Source organism: Phalacrocorax carbo, chromosome 1, assembly GCF_963921805.1.
Source record: "Phalacrocorax carbo chromosome 1, bPhaCar2.1, whole genome shotgun sequence".
Taxonomy (NCBI): Eukaryota; Metazoa; Chordata; class Aves; order Suliformes; family Phalacrocoracidae; genus Phalacrocorax; species Phalacrocorax carbo.
The window spans coordinates 58695415-58715545 of NC_087513.1; the positions used below are offsets into that span (position 1 = coordinate 58695415).

General features: G+C 43.9%; 1 protein-coding gene across 1 annotated transcript; it reads right to left on the minus strand.

Annotated features, from left to right (window-relative positions):
• Window positions 1-2881: 2881 nt before the first annotated feature.
• Window positions 2882-11708, minus strand: RASD2 (RASD family member 2). Its single transcript, XM_009503730.2, has 3 exons — window positions 10981-11708; window positions 6713-6992; window positions 2882-5195 (listed from the first exon to the last, which is right to left on the minus strand). The coding sequence occupies exons 2-3, from the start codon at window positions 6981-6983 to the stop codon at window positions 4666-4668; spliced, it is 801 nt and encodes a 266-aa protein (XP_009502025.1). The 5' UTR covers window positions 6984-6992; window positions 10981-11708; the 3' UTR covers window positions 2882-4665.
• Window positions 11709-20131: the final 8423 nt, after the last annotated feature.

Consider the following 20131-nt stretch of genomic DNA (forward strand, 5'->3'; position numbering starts at 1 on the left):
CCAAGGAGACCCTTTAATCTGAGCCTGCCACCGGGTATTTTTACAGAAACAATAATGCTAATAAAACCTCTAAATGTAATAGTGATTTCAAATCACATCAAGTAATCATCACTTACTTCAAAAACACCTCTGCCTGTAACCTTCTAGCATAGCCAAGATACAGGGACAGGGCTAGCAAGGCAGCCCACAATAGGGTACATGACAAGACGGTAAATCTAAGTCAGCAAAAAGTGTGATGAGAGGTGGGGGGTGGGCCCTACATAGCAGTAAGTGGTGGTTAACTTTTGAGGAAGGACAAAAAAGCTGAATAAAATGTCTTCAGACTTTACTTGTGCATAGAGAAGGATGAAATAAGGGTGAAAGGTACATTTTGTAGCATACACTCTAGACTACCTTTTCTCTTCTTTACCCAACCGACCTCCTATTGACATCCTACCTTTGTGAGCCCCTTCTGAATCTCTTTTCTCTTCTACTGCCCTTTTAAAAATTATATCACCATTTCCTACTTGCCTTTGTGATAATATCAAGCCCTTCAGCCTCCCAGACAATCAGACCTATTGCACCCTGGGGTCTCAAGGAGACAATGCTCTTTGTGAGGCTGCTCCATGCAAGCCTATTCCTAGCATCAGGCTGGCCTGGTGGCAGCAGTCGTCCTGGGGATCCTTCAGAACAGAAGCCTGATTTAGCCCTCTGGATGTCAAAACAGGCTTTTGCTCTGCCCTTCCCACCCTCATTTTATTTTTTGCTTAATTCACTATGACCACTATTTCCTTCCTGATTTGTACTGACCCTGTGGCTTAATTAGATTTTTGTCATTATTTATGGTAGCTCCTATCATGTGTTGACTTGTAATTTCTTCAGGACAAGGACTTTCTTGCTGTGTAGAGCAATGTACAAAATAAATCTCAGCCCTGTCTTGTTCCAGGGCTATGATTGATCCTAAGTCAGGTATATGTCCCTACTTGTTTTCCTGGAAGTAAGTGCACAAAAAACATCAGCAGGACTTTGTATCACAAATGCTAGGTTTTATATATGGCAGTGTAGGACAAGGTAGCTACAGGAATAAACCCACTTAATTATGCTAGGTAAAACCAAGTAAGGGTACACCTGCTTGCAGAATCTTTGCTTGACTGATCCCTTTCTCCAGCTTTGCCCTTACTCCAGTGCATTTTCACGACTTCTTGGCTTACAATAAGTTCTGTGCAAGTCCTCTGAATCTTAAGGGAGAAAAAAAAGTTGTTTATCTTTCCATTGCTTCCAAGGCCTGGCTGTAGGTCTGCTCTTCGCTCCTTTGAGGCTCTCACTATTTCTGCCCACACACATGTAACAGTTTGCCATAAAGCCCTTCCCTGCTCTGTCTTACAGCCAGACATGTTCAGCAGTTAGCAGGGAAAAAACAATTCCCCTTTCCTCTTCCTGCCATACCTTATTGCCCCTGTGCACAGGTAGCCTTGCTCTCTGTTTTCCAGTCCCAACCCTTTTTACAGAACATAAAGGCAGCTAAATGTGGATAAACAACTGAGGCACGTACTGTCTGTTTTAGGGGCTGTAAGCACTTCTAGGGCCCATATAATATATAAATATTAATACAAAGACTGTAACAATGTAATAAAAGCAAAAAAATAAATGTGATCAGGAGTGTGATAATCTAACTTCAAAAGTAATTCCCATCAGTAACAAAATGCAGAGAGAAGGCTAGGATTACTTTAATAAGATTACCTGGTTATTACCATTTGTTTCTGTGGGTGACTGTAATGCTGCTTCACCTTTACTCCCAGCCATGTTCTCAGATATTTCTCACCCTGAGCACTGGCAGGCCAAGATGGACTGAGAAGCTGGGGCTTACTGGCCTTCCCATGGGATCCAGCTCTCTGTGAGCACCTGCTCCTTGGTCTTCAGCCTCCCCTATTCTTGTGCCCTTGCTGTCACTGCAACATTGTTTTGTCATGCCCTGTGGCTTCATATCCATGGTGGAAAAGGCAGGAATGGAAGGACGTAGAAGGATGAGGAAAGCTGGTGTCTGTGGAGATGGAAGGACGGTAGGGAAAATAATTTTAAGATCAGTGTTGTAAGACAAAGGCAGAGAATTGAAGACTATGGAGGATCTTTAAAAATTCAGCTTTATCCAGCAGGTGAGGGGGAGTAATGTGCTGCTCAGTAATGCAGCACATGGGCTATAGTGCAAGAAGTTCTCCCCTAGTTTGCTGGAGCCCTGTAATCCAACCAACAGCCAGTGTGCATGCCCTTCTCATTTTATCTTCAATTCCCCCGTGACTCTGTGGCACATGATTCCCAGAGCTTGCTCACTGGTACATTCAGTAGGCACGCACTTGGGTGGAGAGTCTGTAGGGAGGTAGGCATGTGCTCAGGGGGACCAGGATTCATACAGTGGAGAGGTAGAGATGGTGAGATGGAGCGACTGCTGAGAGCAACAGTGCTGTCTCTGCAGACACCACATTAAATTGCACCAGGGATGAACATACCAGCTGTGTGCATGAAGAGAGTGGTTATTTTATTGTGTTGGAGGCAGCATGGGGAAGAGTAACTGTCAGCTTCTGCTTGTGAGGATATCTGTACATATAAGTCGATGTTCAGATAGATAGATAGATAGATAGATAGATAGATAGATAGATAGATAGATAGATAGATAGATAGATAGATAGATAGATAAAAATATGTAGGTATAGACATAGAACTGTTCCAAATAGACAAATGTGTAACCCCTGGTGTCTGGAGGACATAAAAGGCTCTTCCAGAACTTAATGGAGATCTCATCAGGGCTCTCAACCCACAGTTCCCTTGCCTAGCTGCACCTGCACAACAAAAAAATAGGGCCACCTTCATTATTCTTGGAGAAAGTAAAAAAGGACCAGGACACAGCTAATAAATAAAACAGATTTAATCACAAACCATGAACATATTTATAGATAGGGAGGAGGGCTTGGTCTGAAATGTGCTGCCCTGGCAACGGGAATAAAAGAACAGTGTATTTTACCAGGCAACATACAGTACCAATGAAGGGTGGAGTTGATAAATGAATATGGGATTTTGAGTCCCAGAGGCTAATTTTTACAGACAACCATCATTCTTGGTTTTCTGTCAAATTATAGCATGAACTATCTCACAGCTCTGCCCAGGACACAGCAAGGCAGATACAGCCAAGAACAGAATTTGAGGGTGAGGGAAGGACAAGGTAACTGAAGGTTGTTCTGAGGTATAAATAACGTATGTACTCTGCTGTTGTGTACAGTCTTGGGGCCATGCTTTGCCCACAGTTATGTGTGCACACATCTCATTGCAGTCAGTGAGCGTGGCGAGCTCACATCTGAGCAAATATATTTGGCTTTGAGGGCATACAGGAGCACTTCGAACAACAAAGAAGTAGAACAAGGAGAGAGCTGAAGGCAAGGAAGCCTGGACTGGGCCGAGAAAGGGAAGAAGTGAAGGGATGGCCCCAGAATTATCTGGCCAGCCAGTTCAGCCCTGTTTGGACAGCCAGCACAAAGATTCTGTTCTGAAGGACTTCCGCAGTGCGAAGGTTTCCATCAAGGCAACCTTTATCAGACAAAAAGGAAAACCATGAACAAAATTAGTAGGGGCGTGTTAACAGAAGAAATATGATGGAACTGGCTCCACAACCATTCAGTTCTTAATTTTGAAGGAAAACGCAATCCTGCTTCTGAAGTAGTCTGAGCCAACATACAAATCTGGTTAGTCTTGGCTCATACAGGCAGAGGATTGCTTTGGTGGCCAGCAAGGCAAAGGGTGCCATTCGTACTAAGTTATTCAGAGTTGGTGTGGCTGCTTTGAGAAACAATATCACACCAGGCTTGCAAAGCAGTCAAATGTATTGGCTTTTTGCAGAATAATTTCACTTTCAATCAATGTACGTATTATATAGTTTTACAGAAGAAAAACACCTTTCACTGCTAGAGAGTAGACACTGTTTTGATATCAAATGCACTTGCCATCTGATTTTGCTAAGAACCCACCCCAGACAATAAAAAACCCCAAATCCCAAGTAAAACCTATAATACAAAACAACATTCATGTTGATGTCAAATGATAACTGTCCTGGCAAACATAAAATCAAGGTCTTCTTAATGCAGGTCCCCTCAGAAATGAGTTAGTCGTGTGTCCATATATAGAGTCCACTCCCAACCTGGGAAACCTCAGTAAGACTGTTGCCCTTTGAAATGCAAGTCCTATTTTTTTAAAGGAGTGCTCCACACATGCATGCACACATACACATGGACACACAGAGGTACACATATGCATACACATCACCTCCTCTCTCCTAGCAAGAGCTGCATGCTGGGTAACTGTTAATGCCTTCTGTGCATTTTTGACCTACTTTCTTTATAAGGATGAGGTTGAAATTTATTTACTTCTCAGGTCTGTATTCTTTAAACAAAAAGAGGAATGAAGAGGAACTACATTACAAAGACAGAGAAATGCACTTGTCTCTCAGGCAAATAATTTTCCCCAGTCATTTACAAGGATGTTATTTACATTTGTGACAGCAGAATCTGCAGGAAGAGTTATCCATTCTCCATGTTGGGTTTTCTCAATGAACCCTGTGAGCCCATTCTGTGCTTCCACAGACCATTTTTCTTTAAGGCACTGCATGTGGATGATGACTTCAGACAGATGTGCAAGCCCCCTTCATTGGATTGTGCATTTCTCTCTCTCCCTTGACTGACCTTCCCTGAGAACTTTTGATTTTATATACTTCAGGTCACTGTTGACGCTTGGCCGGCGAGCAAAAGGAGAGATCATGCCATAGGCATCCATGTCCTTGACTCGGCGCATCCGGAAGGATTTCTGTTGGAAGGTGTCACCATACTGGATGGAGATTTTCCTGTGGAGGGCAGGGCTCATCTCATGAGGTAGCTTGGCCATGCTGAAGAGGACATAGAACATCTCATCCACATTGGTGTTCTTCTTGGCTGAAACTTCGAAGTAAGCACAGTTTTCATCACTGGAGACGAGGTTCTCGCCTTCATCTGAGCGTACTTTGCGGAAGTTTTCACTGTGGTCATTTTTGTTGCCGCAGATCACCATGGGGAGGCCAGCTGATTCCTTGGTCTTGTTCTTCAGGCAGGATTTGACTTCAAGGATCTGTTTCTGGAGCCTCTTGACCTCATCAAAGGATTCTCTGTTATCCAAACTGAATACCAGGATGAAAACATCCCCTGCAATTAAAAAAAGGTACTGTAAAGGCTTGTTGGTTGCATCCTGTGTCAGACGAACTAATTTTCAAAAATCAATAGGTGTGTTTGCTATCTCTTCCCCATATGTTTTGTGTGGTCTTTTTGAATCTGTTCATTAAACTGTACTTTAGTTCCAATTCTTCTAATTCAACTCCCCACCATTTACTGTAGTGCTATGGAAAAGTCTTTTGGCTATGATGTTACCTCAGCCATACCCGACTGTGTGTTCCTAGGTTGTACTGGACTTGCAGATTATTGCCCATTTGTACTCTTTTGTAAACATGTTTCTATCTCAGCTCTGCTGCATCATTTATCTTTTTTCTTCCTTTTGTTTGTATCTCTGTGTAAAACAGAGCCTGTTCTGACACTAGGAAGAATGGAGAGCTAGTAGCCACTCAGCCTTGGCCTTTTGATTATACAATACAAGAAGCGACACCTGAACTGAAGATTTATGGGTAGTCAGTCCAGAATGCCTGAGTCAGAAATGAGAGGTTTCCCCATGTGCAGTGCTCTGCTGTCATTTCATTTGCTCAAGAGAAACAGACCATGGAAAAAAGAAATACATAAATGACACAGATCCCCTGGCATTTCATTTTGACATTTCCTGACTTAAAATTCCTTTTACAAATATAAAATAATGCAAATCATTGCCTGTTGAATGACATTCATGTGGAACATGCTAAGACAGCTTTCAGGGACAAAAGCTCACATCTGCATCGCAGAAACTGGCTCTAGGACCTCTCTGAATGTGGACGCTAGCCTGGTCAGATGTGAATGTCATGTTCCACTGGCTATCTAGAAGGGTAGATAGCAACTCCAGAAAGCACCTTGTTGTGAGCTGTGGCTCCACTGTCACTTTCACAGTTAGAGAATACATCTTAGCTCACAACAGGACCTGCCTGACAATGAGACCATACACAACAAGCCCACCATTTTTCCTTTTTCCCCTTTAATTTATTTGATTAACCGTAGACTAAGGATAAAGGGTAAAAGTAGAACTGTCCTTTCACTGGAATAGCAAATCAAGGGAATCAGGCTGGAAATTTTAGGAAAAAATAAATCTTTGAGATTTTCGTGGTTTGAATTCCCTTCCTGTGCATTTTACATTTGTTTTTCACTGCTTGTCTTATAATGACATGCTTATTTTGTTCCTTGCTGGTCTTTATGCCAATAAGATTTTATTCAGCCATTCATTTGTGACTGCAATAAAAAATATGGAGTGGGAGGGGAAGGTAGGAGGGGAATAAACCAGGGGGAAATCTCAATTTCAGACCTTCACCCAGTAGGCTTCTCTGGGGCTAATGCACTCCCTATAGTGCCTGGAGCATCCCAGCCAGGAAATATCTCTCTAGAGAAGTGCATCTTGCAACAAAATCGAGCAGTGCCTTTAGCTACCTCCTAAGAAACAGTCATCTGCAGGCTACAGTTTTCAGGCTAATGTCTATCATTATGATCTTTCTCCCACTGTTCCCCATCTGCAAACTTCCCCCACTTCCCACCTGTCAGGATGGAAAGCCTCCTCATAGCAGGGAAAGGGTGGTTCCCAGAGGTGTCCAGGATGTCCAGCTGATACATGTCTCCCCGGATGTTGTAGACCTTGCGATGAAAATCCTCAATGGTGGGAGTGTACTGGTCCTCAAACCGGCCATTGAGAAAGCGTGAGACAATGGAGCTTTTCCCCACCCTGGAGGCTCCCAGCACTACCATGCGGTATGAGTTCTTGGCTGGCACATTCAGGGTGCAATTTCCACCAGACATGGTCTTCATCATTGCTTGGTCCTGAAAGAGGAAACAGCAGAGTTGGAGGAAAGACCAGAAACTAGATGGAGGATGGAATTGGGTAGCTCCTTACCACAAGCTTATCAAAGAGTGCTCTGGAACACAGTCCTTGTTGATAGATCAAAGGTTCATACAGAAATCTTTTCACTGGAAATGCTTAATTTTTTCAGTCTCATTTCCAGGATGTGGGGTGTTTTTTTTGCTGAGTTTTTTTCTTTTCTTTTAAATTTATATAAAAATGAAGGCATTTGCTCTGAAAATAGCATGGGTTTGAATTGTAATTTACTATTCCATGTAAATATAAGGGCTAATTTTGTCACCTGTGCTTCAACTTAGACACCAGGTTCCTTCCCACCACCTGCATCACTTAGACATTACCAGATCTTTCAGTTCTCATTTAGATACATAGACACAGAGGTCAGTTTTCCCAATATACTGCATCCACTGCAGCTGCCATTAAGACCTAGATTGCTTTGTTTGGTTGCCTGATCAGGATCTGCGCACAATACTCAATTTTGAGATCAACTGGAAGTCAGACAGAAACAAGAATCATGCCTGACATCCGTTGAAGCTCAACATCTCAGTAACTTTAAATAGCTGGTCCCATACAACCTTCATTGCTGATGCAGGGAGTTAGAGCCACAAAATAGCATTGGCTGATGATAATTTCTAAGATCTGTGCCTTCAGTGACCTTTTAGAAACCAGATTTAACCTTGCTGTTTGGACTGGTAGTGTGGGAACTCCCTTTCAACAAACTATCAGCATTGCAGCAGGATGGCTGGCAATGGGTGGAGCTGCAGAAACAGATTTCATAGGAGTTTCAGTCTTTATACATACACAGCTGTTGTGGATGTCACAGTCTTTGTGGGTGCTAAGTACAAGCAGGAGAAAAGGTGAAGGACAGCCATCTTAAATAGCTATTAGACAAGATTTCTGACCCCTGGCAACTAAAATGAGTCTCAAGACCTTGGAGTTCGCTTTTTGACATAGCTATCAGATGCAGAAAACTTTGACAAGAAAAAAGTGTTGTTCAGACATTTTTCATGTACCAGTTCAAATGAATTGTGTGCTAAATGAAATAATATAACCCCTGTTTGGGGAAAGCTAACCGTTAGAGCAAAGAAGGCACATTTTTAACAGAGCTTATTTTGGTTACTAGGATCTTATTAAAGAGTAATCAAGTTCCCACTGTGCCGTTTATTTAACTTAGGTGTTGTTTATTTAATATTACAATGTGAGTACTTTATGTACACTAGAAGATCATTTCTGGGGTCAGATCTGGATTCCTATCTTTCCCTCGAGTGAATTTTATCTCCCAAGCTTTTATGTAGCTGACACTTATCTCAGTCAAAAGCTTAAAATCTTTTACTCTTTGATATGTGCTAAGCACCAAAGCAGCAATGAAGACACGGTCACCACTAAATAAAGAAGTCTCTGCAATTCTGATCCAGCGTCATTACAAGTGCTGTGCTATAGCCCAAGGCAACAGCGAAACATTACTATTTATTATTATTGCTATAATTTGCTGCACGCCAACATCACATTCAGCCCTATCTAAGCACAGAAGAAAATGCAATGCTTTCCTCAGAGTAGCTTACACTCTGAATCATATTCAGTGGGAAGGACAGCATAATATTAGAGCCAGACAGTAATGTCAGAACACAACTTTGGATGGACACACACATGCAGAGTTATGACACTGTTGGGATTGCTGTGGCAGGAATGACAGCAAGGAGCACACCTGGTGTTTGAACTGGACTCTGTGTATTATTTAGAACAGGATCTGTCACCAGCAGTGCAGAAACACCATATTCGATCTCTGAAACACTGCCAGGTACACTACCTCTGCCCCTTCCTCCGTAGCTGGTCCAATACTCTCTCACATCCATGGGCAGACAAATGGTGACAAGGCTGCTTTGGGATGCTTCTTTCACCCTCTCAGGCTTTATTTATCTTGCAGAGAAAAGCAGGGAGATAGATTTTGTGAGAAAAACTACAAAATTCTCTGCAGCCTAGGATCAGTATTAAGAAATGAGTCAGTTCTTCAGACTGTGATGGACCAATGTAGCTGCATGGGGGCAAGTGGACTGTGCTGGTTCACACCTGCTGAAGACCAGTTTCATACAACTTGATGTGGCAGCATCTGGGAGTGAGCACAGTTATGCTTTTTAAGCAAATGCCTTATATGTCCTATGAAGAACACGCATGCTGGGGGCCTGATCCTGGCCAGCAGCTTTACAAGCCAAAATCCTACAAATTATACTGCTGGCTGGCAGGTAACCACCAAGCTGCTGGTGATTAGAGGAACTCCCAGCGCACAGCAAAGGAGGTGGACTGTCACTACAGCCGCTTGGAGGGTTAATTTTGCACCTTTAGTGCAAGAGGCACTTCTGTCCTCCACTTTGAAATTCATTCCACTGCTTTGGACCTCAGTTAATGCCACTGTACACTGAACAGCTTGGAGAAGGAATTGCCACCACAGCTTCCTGCAGACGGGGAAGAGTAAGGCAAAAGGAAGCCGAGTGACCACCCAAGGTCCAACAAATGAGAAACGTGAACAGACTCTGGGACTCCTACCTTTCAAACTCTTTCTCCTTCCCACCTTTACTTTTATTTCTGGTCATTAAATCACACTGCCTCCCACCCCTATCATAGGCAAAATACTATGTGCAGACATGTGCTCATTTCAAGACACTTTGCCCCAAGGGTGTAGATGCACTGAAGAGGAACAAGGGGTGTGAGGACATGCAGATTTTAATGTATTAAATAGTCACTTTATTCTGTCCTAGTTCCACATGTCAAGGCATTCAGTCAAGAGGACTCTTGTGCTTTCCTGACTGCATTTCATTTCACACAGGGTCAAAAGATTGTTTTCAGCGCTTTGATTCATGGAGTTGCTACTCATCTCATCACCTCTGCTGCAAATCTGACTCAGAGCATGCCATTGAACCGGGAGCTTATATTTGTGTTATGTGCTCTCTCTTCTTATTCCCCCACGCCAGTTTTTCTCCAGTCCAATATGATCTGCCTTCTTTCCTCCTCAGAAAAGGAAAGAAACTTCAGCCTTCACACCCAGGGGTTGGGGGGAAGCACAGGGACTCATACATTGAAAAAGATTAAAGGCAGAAGAAAGAAAACAGAAAGAAACCACATGTTCACGTACTAAATAAAGCAAAATCAATCAGAAGAGAATGAGGAGACAAACAACCTCCAGCTGGCTTTAATCTACATCTTTTGCTTTCAGTTTATTAAATGCTTAAGCATAGATTAATTCCCAATGGTACCTTCTGCTTTATGCACTGGCTTGGTGCTAGAAACTTTACATTAGTATTTTATATTGGCACGGCACAGGGATTTCAAAATGTCATAGAAATGTATGCAATGAGTATTATCTCCACTTAATAAAGGGAAAGGCTCATACTCCTAGAGAGAGCTGAAACAGCTGTCCAAAATTGACATTAAGCCCCATTTTCTTTTGACTGCCTGTGTTGTCTTCTACCTGCTAACCACCGCTGCTTGTTTCATAGGCAGGCATTGGAGTGAATGACAATGCAGCTGCTTTTGCATGCGCTGAAGAGCATTTGTCTGAACTCCAGTGGGGTGCTGACAAATTTGATCCTGAGCATCTGGAGAGAAATATCTAAGGACGACAATTCTTCATTCAACCTGTGCAGAGCTTTTACACCTTAGGTATTCATCCTCCCATCAGAGGGTATGCTCCCTACCAGTCCCTATCCCTGAACAGACTTCTGAACTACCTCTCTTGCACTCCATGGTCTTCAGCTACTCTTTGTGTCTCTGCCATCCCAATGTAATTCACTGCATCCAGCTAAAAAGGACATAGGCAGATGCAAACTGTACCATGCATAACAGACCTGTCACTTGTTAATCAGTACTAGTATCCCTGTAATTTTCATGCACACCACAATCCCTCCTGTGGGATGTTTGTTTCATACTTTCATCCCAAACTCCATGCTGCTTTCTTACCTCTCTCCTTGGAGGAGCAGTCCCAGGTCTTGGTGCAGTCTGATGAAGCTGATAATTTTAATCAGAGGTGGCTGCTGCTGTAAAAGGCTGTTGTTCAGTGGATCCCACGCTGTGTGCTCTGGGCTCCGTTCTTCACCAGTATATCCTGGGAACTTAGCAAGATTGGGAAGGACCACAGGGCTCCAGAGGGCGTTCCCCCATGGATGGTAAGTACTGGATCAGGCGACTGACATGGGCTAAAGAAGGGTCTCAGAACCAGTGGTAGCTTTTCCCTTTGGTGAGAAGAGCTCTTCTCACAGCCTCAGTTTGAGAGAAGGAGAGGCAGAGTTGCTCCCGCTCCCACTGGATTTTCTTGCAAGTTGTGCTTCGTAGGCTCTGCTGGGGGTGAAAGGGTCTCTGGAGCGACACCTAGTCGTGCAGGGTCGTGGGTGCATCCGGCTGGACCACCCTGCCTCTGTGCCACCTCAGACCCTATGGGGACAAATCAATGGGGGCATGGATGTTGCCTATGGCGAACCTACGCTTCCCCAGGTCTTGCTTGGCACAACCTCCCTCCACAAGCTTCTTTTCTTCTGGTCTGAGATTTGCTTTAAAATATTCTCTTTCTAGGACAGAAGGGGCTTTTCTTTACATTTGCCAATTAAGTCTTTCTTCTTTCCTCCCTGCCTTTCTCCCTCTTGCTCTCACAACTACTGGCAAATTGCAGATTTTCCTTCTGTAGGACTCACAGATAATTGGCTCAACTCCTCCCTTGAAGTCAGTGTCAGACACAGGGGAAGGAGGGGTGCTGAGGGGGTGGGATTTGTGCCTATTGAAAAAATCTTTTCTTTTCTCCTCTAAACAGAAAGTTCATATGCATTGCAGACTGCACATTCCCCGTCTTTCTACCAGAGACCTGTATGTATGCATGTGTGGGGAATGAGTTAGCGTATGTGTACGAGAGACACAGAGACTTCACTTACTTTGCAAGCTGTAAATTCATAAGCTGTTTCTAAAGGCTCTATATTTCCGTGCTGATCTTTTCTGCTAGACAGAAGCAGACTGACTCATTTCCCAAGTAGGGGTTTTCTGTCCATAATTCCTGTAATTCTTCTGCTGTATGGAATACTTTCTCCTGTTCCCTCAACCTCGAAGACGTTGTGTTAGGATTGCTGGTTGGTTTAAGAAATAAGAATAATGTGTACCTGCTGTTCTTTCATTAATATTTAAATAAATTGAAAACTAAACTGGAGCTGGGTAATAAAAACGTATAAAAAAGATCAAATAAACTGAAAGCGTGGGGGCCACAGGTCAGAAAAAGAAGAGAAACAAAATAAAATTGGGGTGAATTGAAGGAGTTTGTCAACCCCAAGTGAGAAATCATGTTTGCAGTTTATTTCACTGTTTATCGACTCTGATTTTTTTTCTCCTTTTTGAGCTGAAGTAATAGTTTAGATCTACAAGTCTATCCTAAAAGATGTCGAAAAGATTGATTTTGAAAGATTCAAAATTAACTATTTCAGCATTTCCTACTTAAAACTCCTAATCAAAGGGGGTAAAAAAGAGGAAGAAAACCACTTTGAGACCTTCAAGATATTTTGGCAATAAGAAGATGGAAGGGAGGCACCATCTCCCAAATCTGAATATAGTTTCAAGACTCCCACAATTCTATCTTTTTCTTTGAGAAAATTTACTCTTCGTTGAACACAAAGATTCTTCCAACTACCTTCCCTGTTTCATCTGCAGACCCCACCCTCAACAATTCCTGCAGCTTTTGAGGAATTCCTGAGATGCTTTGCTTTTTCTCCTCCTTCTCCTCAGAGCACAAGGAGGTTTCTGTTGTCAGCCTCAGAATAATGCCTCCCTCCTTCACCCATGCTCCTGGCATGGCACAGGCACCATCAGCAGCCATCAGCAGCAGTTGATGGGGATGCTGTGCCTGTTTCAGGCACATGGGCTGACATGCCTGTACATCTCTCTGTGCCGACAGACTTTGAAAGCCACGATACAGGCTCCTGCTGTAACCATCTGCAAGAGGCAGCAGCTCCCAGTAAGGTCAGGAGAGCAGGAGGTGGATTTGAGGCCCCCAGGGTAACACAAAGGCAAACCACCATTGATTGAACTTGGGAAGCAGCAGCTTCTGGCTTCCTCCTAGTGCAAAAAACTTCATATTTGTGAAGGAAGAGCATGGCTTGGCACAGCACCATTGAAACACCACTGGCTTCTTCCAAGGGGTAGTGAATTGGTAATGGGTCATGGCATGAACTCAGCTCTTTTTAGACCACAAAACGAGGACTCCTTTGTCAACTCCTGAGCCTTTTCTCTTTGGCAAAAAGTAGAGGAGTATTTTTATGGCTCAGACAAATTTTTGAAATAAGATATGCTTTCCATTCCTAGGTCATTGGTTCTGATCAAACTTGGAGCAAAACCTGCCTTCTTCGGTGTCTGGTCAACTGTTTGTGTAGCTTAGATCCAAACAGAGTGACAGGCATCCTGGTATCATTGCCATGGGAGGAACTGCTGCAAAAATCAGCAGGGAAATAAAGTCCTGTAGTGCTACAGAGAATAAACTCCCCTTTACTCGCTATAGCTCACATGGAGTTCTCTGCCAAAAAAGAAAGAAGTGTAGTCATCGTGGGGACCATCTCATCAGCCTGGAATCTCAGCCTACTCAAGCTCTTTTGTAAACCAAATGCAAACCTCTTGCCTAGCTGGCTTCACCAAGCCCCAACTCCCACTCAGCTGTCTTCTCCAGCATTTAAACTAACCAGCTGGGTTCCTCAAACTATATCAAAATGAAATAGGAATATACTTGACTAGGCACCCTGGCTTTATTTGATCGCACAGCAAACGGCTAATAAAATAATAAATTACTTTTCAAGAAAGCCTTTGAAAGATAATTGCTAACTATGAGCTTTCAGAGGCTTGAGAGATGCTGCTGTAGCTTTTTGGGTTGTTTCTTTTTTGCTTCTCTTTTTTTTCTGGTGTGCTCCCAGTTCAGGAGTTTACAAAAAATCTGGGCTTTCATGCCTGCCTTTGGGGTTCAGGAGACCATGGCTCAAAATTCCCTGCTTTTCCAATGATGTCTTGAGGGGCTCTGATGGAGAAGTCACGTTAATTCTGTATATCTGCCCCCATCAGAGAAGTAGGGGTGGCAGCACCTCTTTGGTTTTAGGGTTATAATGGGAATAAGTGGATCAGGGAGACAAAGCCACTGCCAAAACAAGGGAAGAAGTACCCAGTCTCAGCAGTTTCCTCTGGTTAGTCAGAGACATCAGCCTTTCTTAGAGGTTACAGATATTTACCAATTTAAAAGCCAGGCTTACAATTAATTACTCTCTGGAAGTATTTTTCCCCTACACACCACCAGTCTATAAAGAAAGCCTAAATGAAGCTTTTATCTGGCTACAGCTGTCTCAGAGCATGACAGGCTGTGGCTGCAGAGAACCACCACTGCTATGAAGGGCTGTGCCAGCCTCGCTGGGTGACACTGGCCATAGCTTATGGTGCAGCTCACGAGTCTGGGTGTCCAGTGTGAGAGACAAGAGAAACAGAATGTATGACAGATGAGTTAAATCAACTGAACAATATGGTTTATATAGGACTAACTGAAAGCAAATTACCTCATTGGCTCAGTGGCTCATCGGTGCATATAGCTGTTGTCTCTGAGGCTGGCGTTAGGGTCCTGCTGGCTCATCCTTGGGGCTGCCTCATCTGCAGAAGGTGCTGTAGATGGTGCAGCTGTGGCTGGTGGACAACGCAGCTGTGCTCATTTTGGCACTGCCTAGCCTGTGGGTGAGCAGAGAAGAAGGTCTTGAGAGGGCAAGTCAAGGGAAGGGGAAGAGAAATGTCGCAGGGAGAGGCTGGGTAGAAAGATATACAGAGGAATGGGGAGAGGCAAGGGGAAAATGTGTCATGTGTTGCTCTAACCACCTGGCTCCAAACAGTGGTGAAGACCTAAAATGAAGAGGCTTGCTCTATGATGGGGCACACAAATGGGCAACTTCTCAGACTCAGAGCTTTTTCCTCTCCAAAGAAAGGTGCAGCTCCCAGGTAACACACACACTGACCACCCTGGCACCAGCATCGTGGGCAGCATGGGCTCATGGGGCAGAGGTGCCACTGTCACAGGTCATTTATAACCTCTGCAGCTCCAGGTACTGGCCATGGCTAGAGACAGAGACTGATGTGATGGGCTGATGCAGCAGGACCAATCTGTTTCTCTCCACCTTAAGGCAAATGACAGAAGTGACAATCGCATGCGGTTCAGCTCTGGTCAGAATTAGTTAAAGACAAAAGATGTTCCAAGGCTTTTGTCTCCCCTTCAAAAGTAAATGCAACAGAGATTAAATATTTAAACCAGCTTTTCTCTCTCTTTTCCCATTCATTTTCATTCCCCTCATTATTCAGGAAGGCAGGCTAATTTTTCCACCCCCTCACCTTCCCTCCCTCCCTCCTTCCCACCTTCATTTCTCCTGCTTGGTGCCCCTCCCTTCAAGCAGCGCTGAAAAGTTAGTGTTGAGGAGTCAGTAGACTGCAGGTACCAAGTCATATTCTGAACAGCAAGTAGATGAGCAGCCACAGGTATTACTGCCCCTGCATTTCCTGTACCCCCATGGCATTTAAACTCAGTGAGGGCCTCTCCAGGGATGTTACAGTGACTGGGAAAATAAGTAATGCTCATCAGTTATGAGTGAGAACAGTAATACTTGGGAGAATACAGCTGGAGAAGGCATACATTTGAGAAAACAGTGGTCTGACTTATATTCCTGGTCCTGTCACAGAATCTATGTATGACCATAATTTCTCAGCATCCCAGGATGTAAAATGGGTTAATAATATTTCCTGAGATCCCTGCAAAATGGAAAACCACTGTTTCGCTGTGAAAAATGTCCAAGTCACCTCTTATTTGCTGCATATGCTGTGAATCATTTTAAATTACATTTTAATGAAATATTTTTGAGAAAAGACTGCATTTCTAGTCCCCCTCCTTTCCTTTTGCCACTGACACAGCATGTCCAGATTTCCTCACCAGACAAGCATGCACCCTTTCATTTTCATTCCACTGCTGAAACTTTTTAAAACTTTCCCCATCTTTGAAAAATTACTAAGAAGCAAAATTAAAGCTTGAAAAAAACCCCATTATTTTAAAAAGCTTCAGGGTAGAACATGGGGAACTGCCCCCCCAGAGTGTACAATTAATTCCTTTACTCAGTAAATACCAAAGGAGGTTGGTTTATAGTCTCCCAGGCCCTGATGGAGGAAAAGCGACCCGCACCACATCCATGTGTGTAGCCTGCAATCCTGCTAGAGCTGGAGGACGAGTCACGCACTCACCTGACAGTGACTACAGAGTGCTGCATCAGCCTTTCAGGAAGGAGCACGTGTAGGTACACATCACGACTTTCAGTCTCTGTTCAGCATCCCGTTTCCCTAGCTGCTCCCAGGCCCTCTGTCCAGGCAGATAACTGCACACCTGGGAGGGAGCCAACACATGTCTTTCCTGCTGAATGATGCTGGTAGGAAGGGGTTCATTCAAAAGACCCCCAAAGCTCTCCTCTGGCTGATGCCATCACACCGCTTCCAAAAGAGAGAGAGAGAAATGATCCATTTTGGACCATCTCTATAGCTACCCCCACACTGCTGTTACTTCGCTCCCCAAGATATGCCCTTACTTCTCCCCTTTTACCATCTGTTCTGACTGTTACTAGTGCTGATGATTGCCTCTGGAAGATTTTTTCCTGCAGCGAGAACATGAACAACTAAGAAGAGCAGAGGGCAAGGAGGAGTTGGGAGAAGGTGGAGAGGACTGAGGAGGAGAGCCCTGTAAGTCTTCACAAAAATCTCTGATCAAAACCACAAAGATGGATCATTAGGTACAGCTGAAAACAAAGCCAAAACAAATGGCATAGGAACAAGAGGAGATGCATGAAAAATGCATGAAATGGAGACTGACAAGCCAGAGCTCTCTGCAGCGCACATGATGCTGCCTGTGACCAGCTATTCTATTTTGGTCTCCATTAAGAAGTAGCAGTTACAAGTCTGGGTCTGGCCACTATATCTGGGATCAGCTGGGTCCATATAAACACTCACATTCAGAAGCCCTCCTTGCCTTGCAAGCTGTCAAGTGCAAAAAGCCACTTCTCTAAAGATCTGTTTTCTCACATGCATTCATACTCCACCAACACCTTCCATCTACACCTGTGGCTCCAGAAAATGGGGAAATTCACCTGTAAAACCTGATGATCTTTACAGGTACATAAAGGTCTCGCACAACTCTGCCAACATAGTTGTCTTTTTATGCCTGGGAGACAGGCTTCTCTAAATCACTGCTGCTCCCTGAAGCTACAGACTGCGTAACCTCAAGCTGTTCACTCAAACAATTCCTTGGTTGTCTGCCTGGAGCCAAGGCCTGAGCACTGGACCTGTCTATTATTAAGTGATCTTCTTGGGTTGCCACCCTGAAGCTTCATGGTGACTCTGGCTCTACGTCTGCATGGTTCCGGCGGAATCTCTGTGGTTACTTACAAGAAGAACAACAGCAACATGGTGATGATCAGTGTGAATTAGGGCACTGTGTCCTCATACGGGGTTAATTGTTTCTGTGCTCTCCTCTGTCTAAAGGACTAGTCCTTTGCTAGAACCTGGGCAATGACAGCACTTGGTTTTTTTTTACTGTTCCTTTCATTAACAAAATAAGGAAGTTTGGGGGATTGAAAAATGCCTCATTCCTCTGATTTGAGGGATATTATACACCTTTATTTATAATCAAAAGAAGCCAGTGATTGGGAATCATTCCAGAAGGAAGAACAGGTGAGAATGACAGCTTGTTCTTTTATGTTTATTTTTGTTCTTGTGCTGTTTCCCCCTCTCAGAGGACTGCAATCAAGTACTCAAGATCCAAAGTGAAATCCATTATAATAATAATGGTAATACTATGTTCTCTTAGTGTAACTTTTTTGCTAATATCTCCACATATTCTGCAAATATCTAGGAAGCTAGGCTCAGTCCCTCCTGTGGAACAGAAGCATAAATATTTTAGCAGTTTACAGATGGAAAAACTGAATGTGCATACAGGTTTTAAGCGATTAGTCCCAGGTGACTCAGGGTGAGCCTCTTCAGACATGAGCTCCCTCTTCCCGCACTCCAAACTAACTGGAAACTGAGCAGCCATCACTAATGAGCTGTTGAGCATGAGTTAATTGGTGCCGTTGAGAGCCTGTATAGCTTTTGGCCAGTTCAGACAGAATATGAGCAGAATGAGTTGTATCCGTCTGCAAAGGGCCATGCAAGTAATAGCCTGCAGGCTGCAGGACTGGAAATAGAGTCTTCACCTCCTCGTCCCCAGTTCCAGGCATCAGCTGTATGGCCAGGAGGTGACACAGCACACAGAGATGAGCGTATAACAAGCGCTCACTGCAGAGTACCAAAACCTTCCAGGGAAGTATAGTTAATGGACATGTCGATAACTTCATCTGTGTCCTTGAAAGGAACCAGAGCACAAAACTGCTTTGGCCCAGTTTTTAGAAGGCAGCGTTGCCTGCTACAATCTCTCTACACGTATCTGTTAGGTCCTCAAAATCATGAAACAGACTTAAAAACTGCAAGATTAAATCAAACTAGATACGAGGAGAGAAGCCCTCAGAGTGCTGCAGGGTCAGTTTTTTTCTCTGCAGTGGAAATGACTAGCATCTTGTTTTTTGACTAAAATATCAGATCTCTGATAAAACTTCTGTATTTGCATGTATTTACTGACAGAGGCCAAATCTGAATGGGTCTTTTTAGTTAATGTGAAATTGGAGAATTTTCCTGAGCCAGCCTGGTTCTTCTGCCTGCAAATCTGTCTGCTGATCTGGAATCAGGAAAACTTGGATTTTTCAGTGACAGCTACAAGCAGTTCTTGTTTTATGGGGCCAGCAGTGCTGCTGCCTACCTCCTCAGGGGCAAGATTTCAAGGCTGGGGCGATCTACCCTGATCATCCACTCCAATGCCCTGCCCCGCAGAAGCTGTAGGTCAACACTGGCCTTTCCTTGCTGCAAGACCGTTTCCTCTGCTCAGGCTACAGGCTGTGCTAGCTTGGCACCCCAGTTTTAGCAATGTAAAAAGCTATCTTTCTGACATGAAAGCCTATCAAAGTGACATTTACTCTGGTGTAAATGACTGCTGAGTCAAAAGAAATCAGACCTGAGGCATTTTATATGCTTGTTCTGGCCAAAGACTTGCAGGACATATACAGGAGTATAAATTTACCCATTACCTTTTCCATGACTTTCTATGCTTCCAGCCTCCCTCTGTTCAGAGAAGCTTGTTCCTCTTCAGATTATTTCACAACAGTCCAATTAGCAAGAAAACTTTCCATCTTCAGTGCCAGATGAGACTACCAGATTATTAAAGGCTCCCATTGGGTCTAACCTGCACTTTGCTTCGAAGCAGAGGGCAACTGCATCTGTGAAAGGAACAGAAGGGACAAATTTAATTACTGGCAAACTAACCCATCAGGATTCCCACTCCTGATAGTCCTGGAGTGTAGAGAAAAAGGGTCTGTGATTTATGTGGCAGGTTAAACAAAGAAAGGGAAGGGAATAACCACAAGAATTTGTTCATTGCTGGAAATTACTGCTAATTATGATAGGATGCAAAAACTCACAGTTGCTTCATCTGCCAGCCTCTTCTAGCAGTACAGACCTAGGCCACCCTGCATTTTTGTTTTCTCTCAAGGATCTGACCCTTTTACCATACAGTATGATTCTATATAGTGCCCTTCTTAAGGGAGGGGGAAGGGGAAGATGTTTTTCACTTTTGCACTTGTAGACACTTTATGTAAGCACCCGGAAATAGCGATTCCTCCTTCTCAGTGTCTTTGAAAGGCACTTTACGCTATTTTAATGCTACAGAAAGGAAACGAGGCACACAGATTCATGCTGCACTTGTGATTCCTTTGATGAGTGACAGCACAGGCTCAGTGCTGCCAGTGTGGACTGGAAACCAAATTCAGCAGCAAAGGTAAAGCACTCAGAAGCATAAATGCTGCAAACCAGTCGCTCTGGTGCAGTCCCTCACCGGTGGCACAAGGTCCATGGGTACGCACACCTCCCAGAGCCCTTCAGTCTGCTCTACCGATGGAGCAAAGCCTTTGCTGCCAGTGGATCATTCCGGGGTGGACTCCCGCTC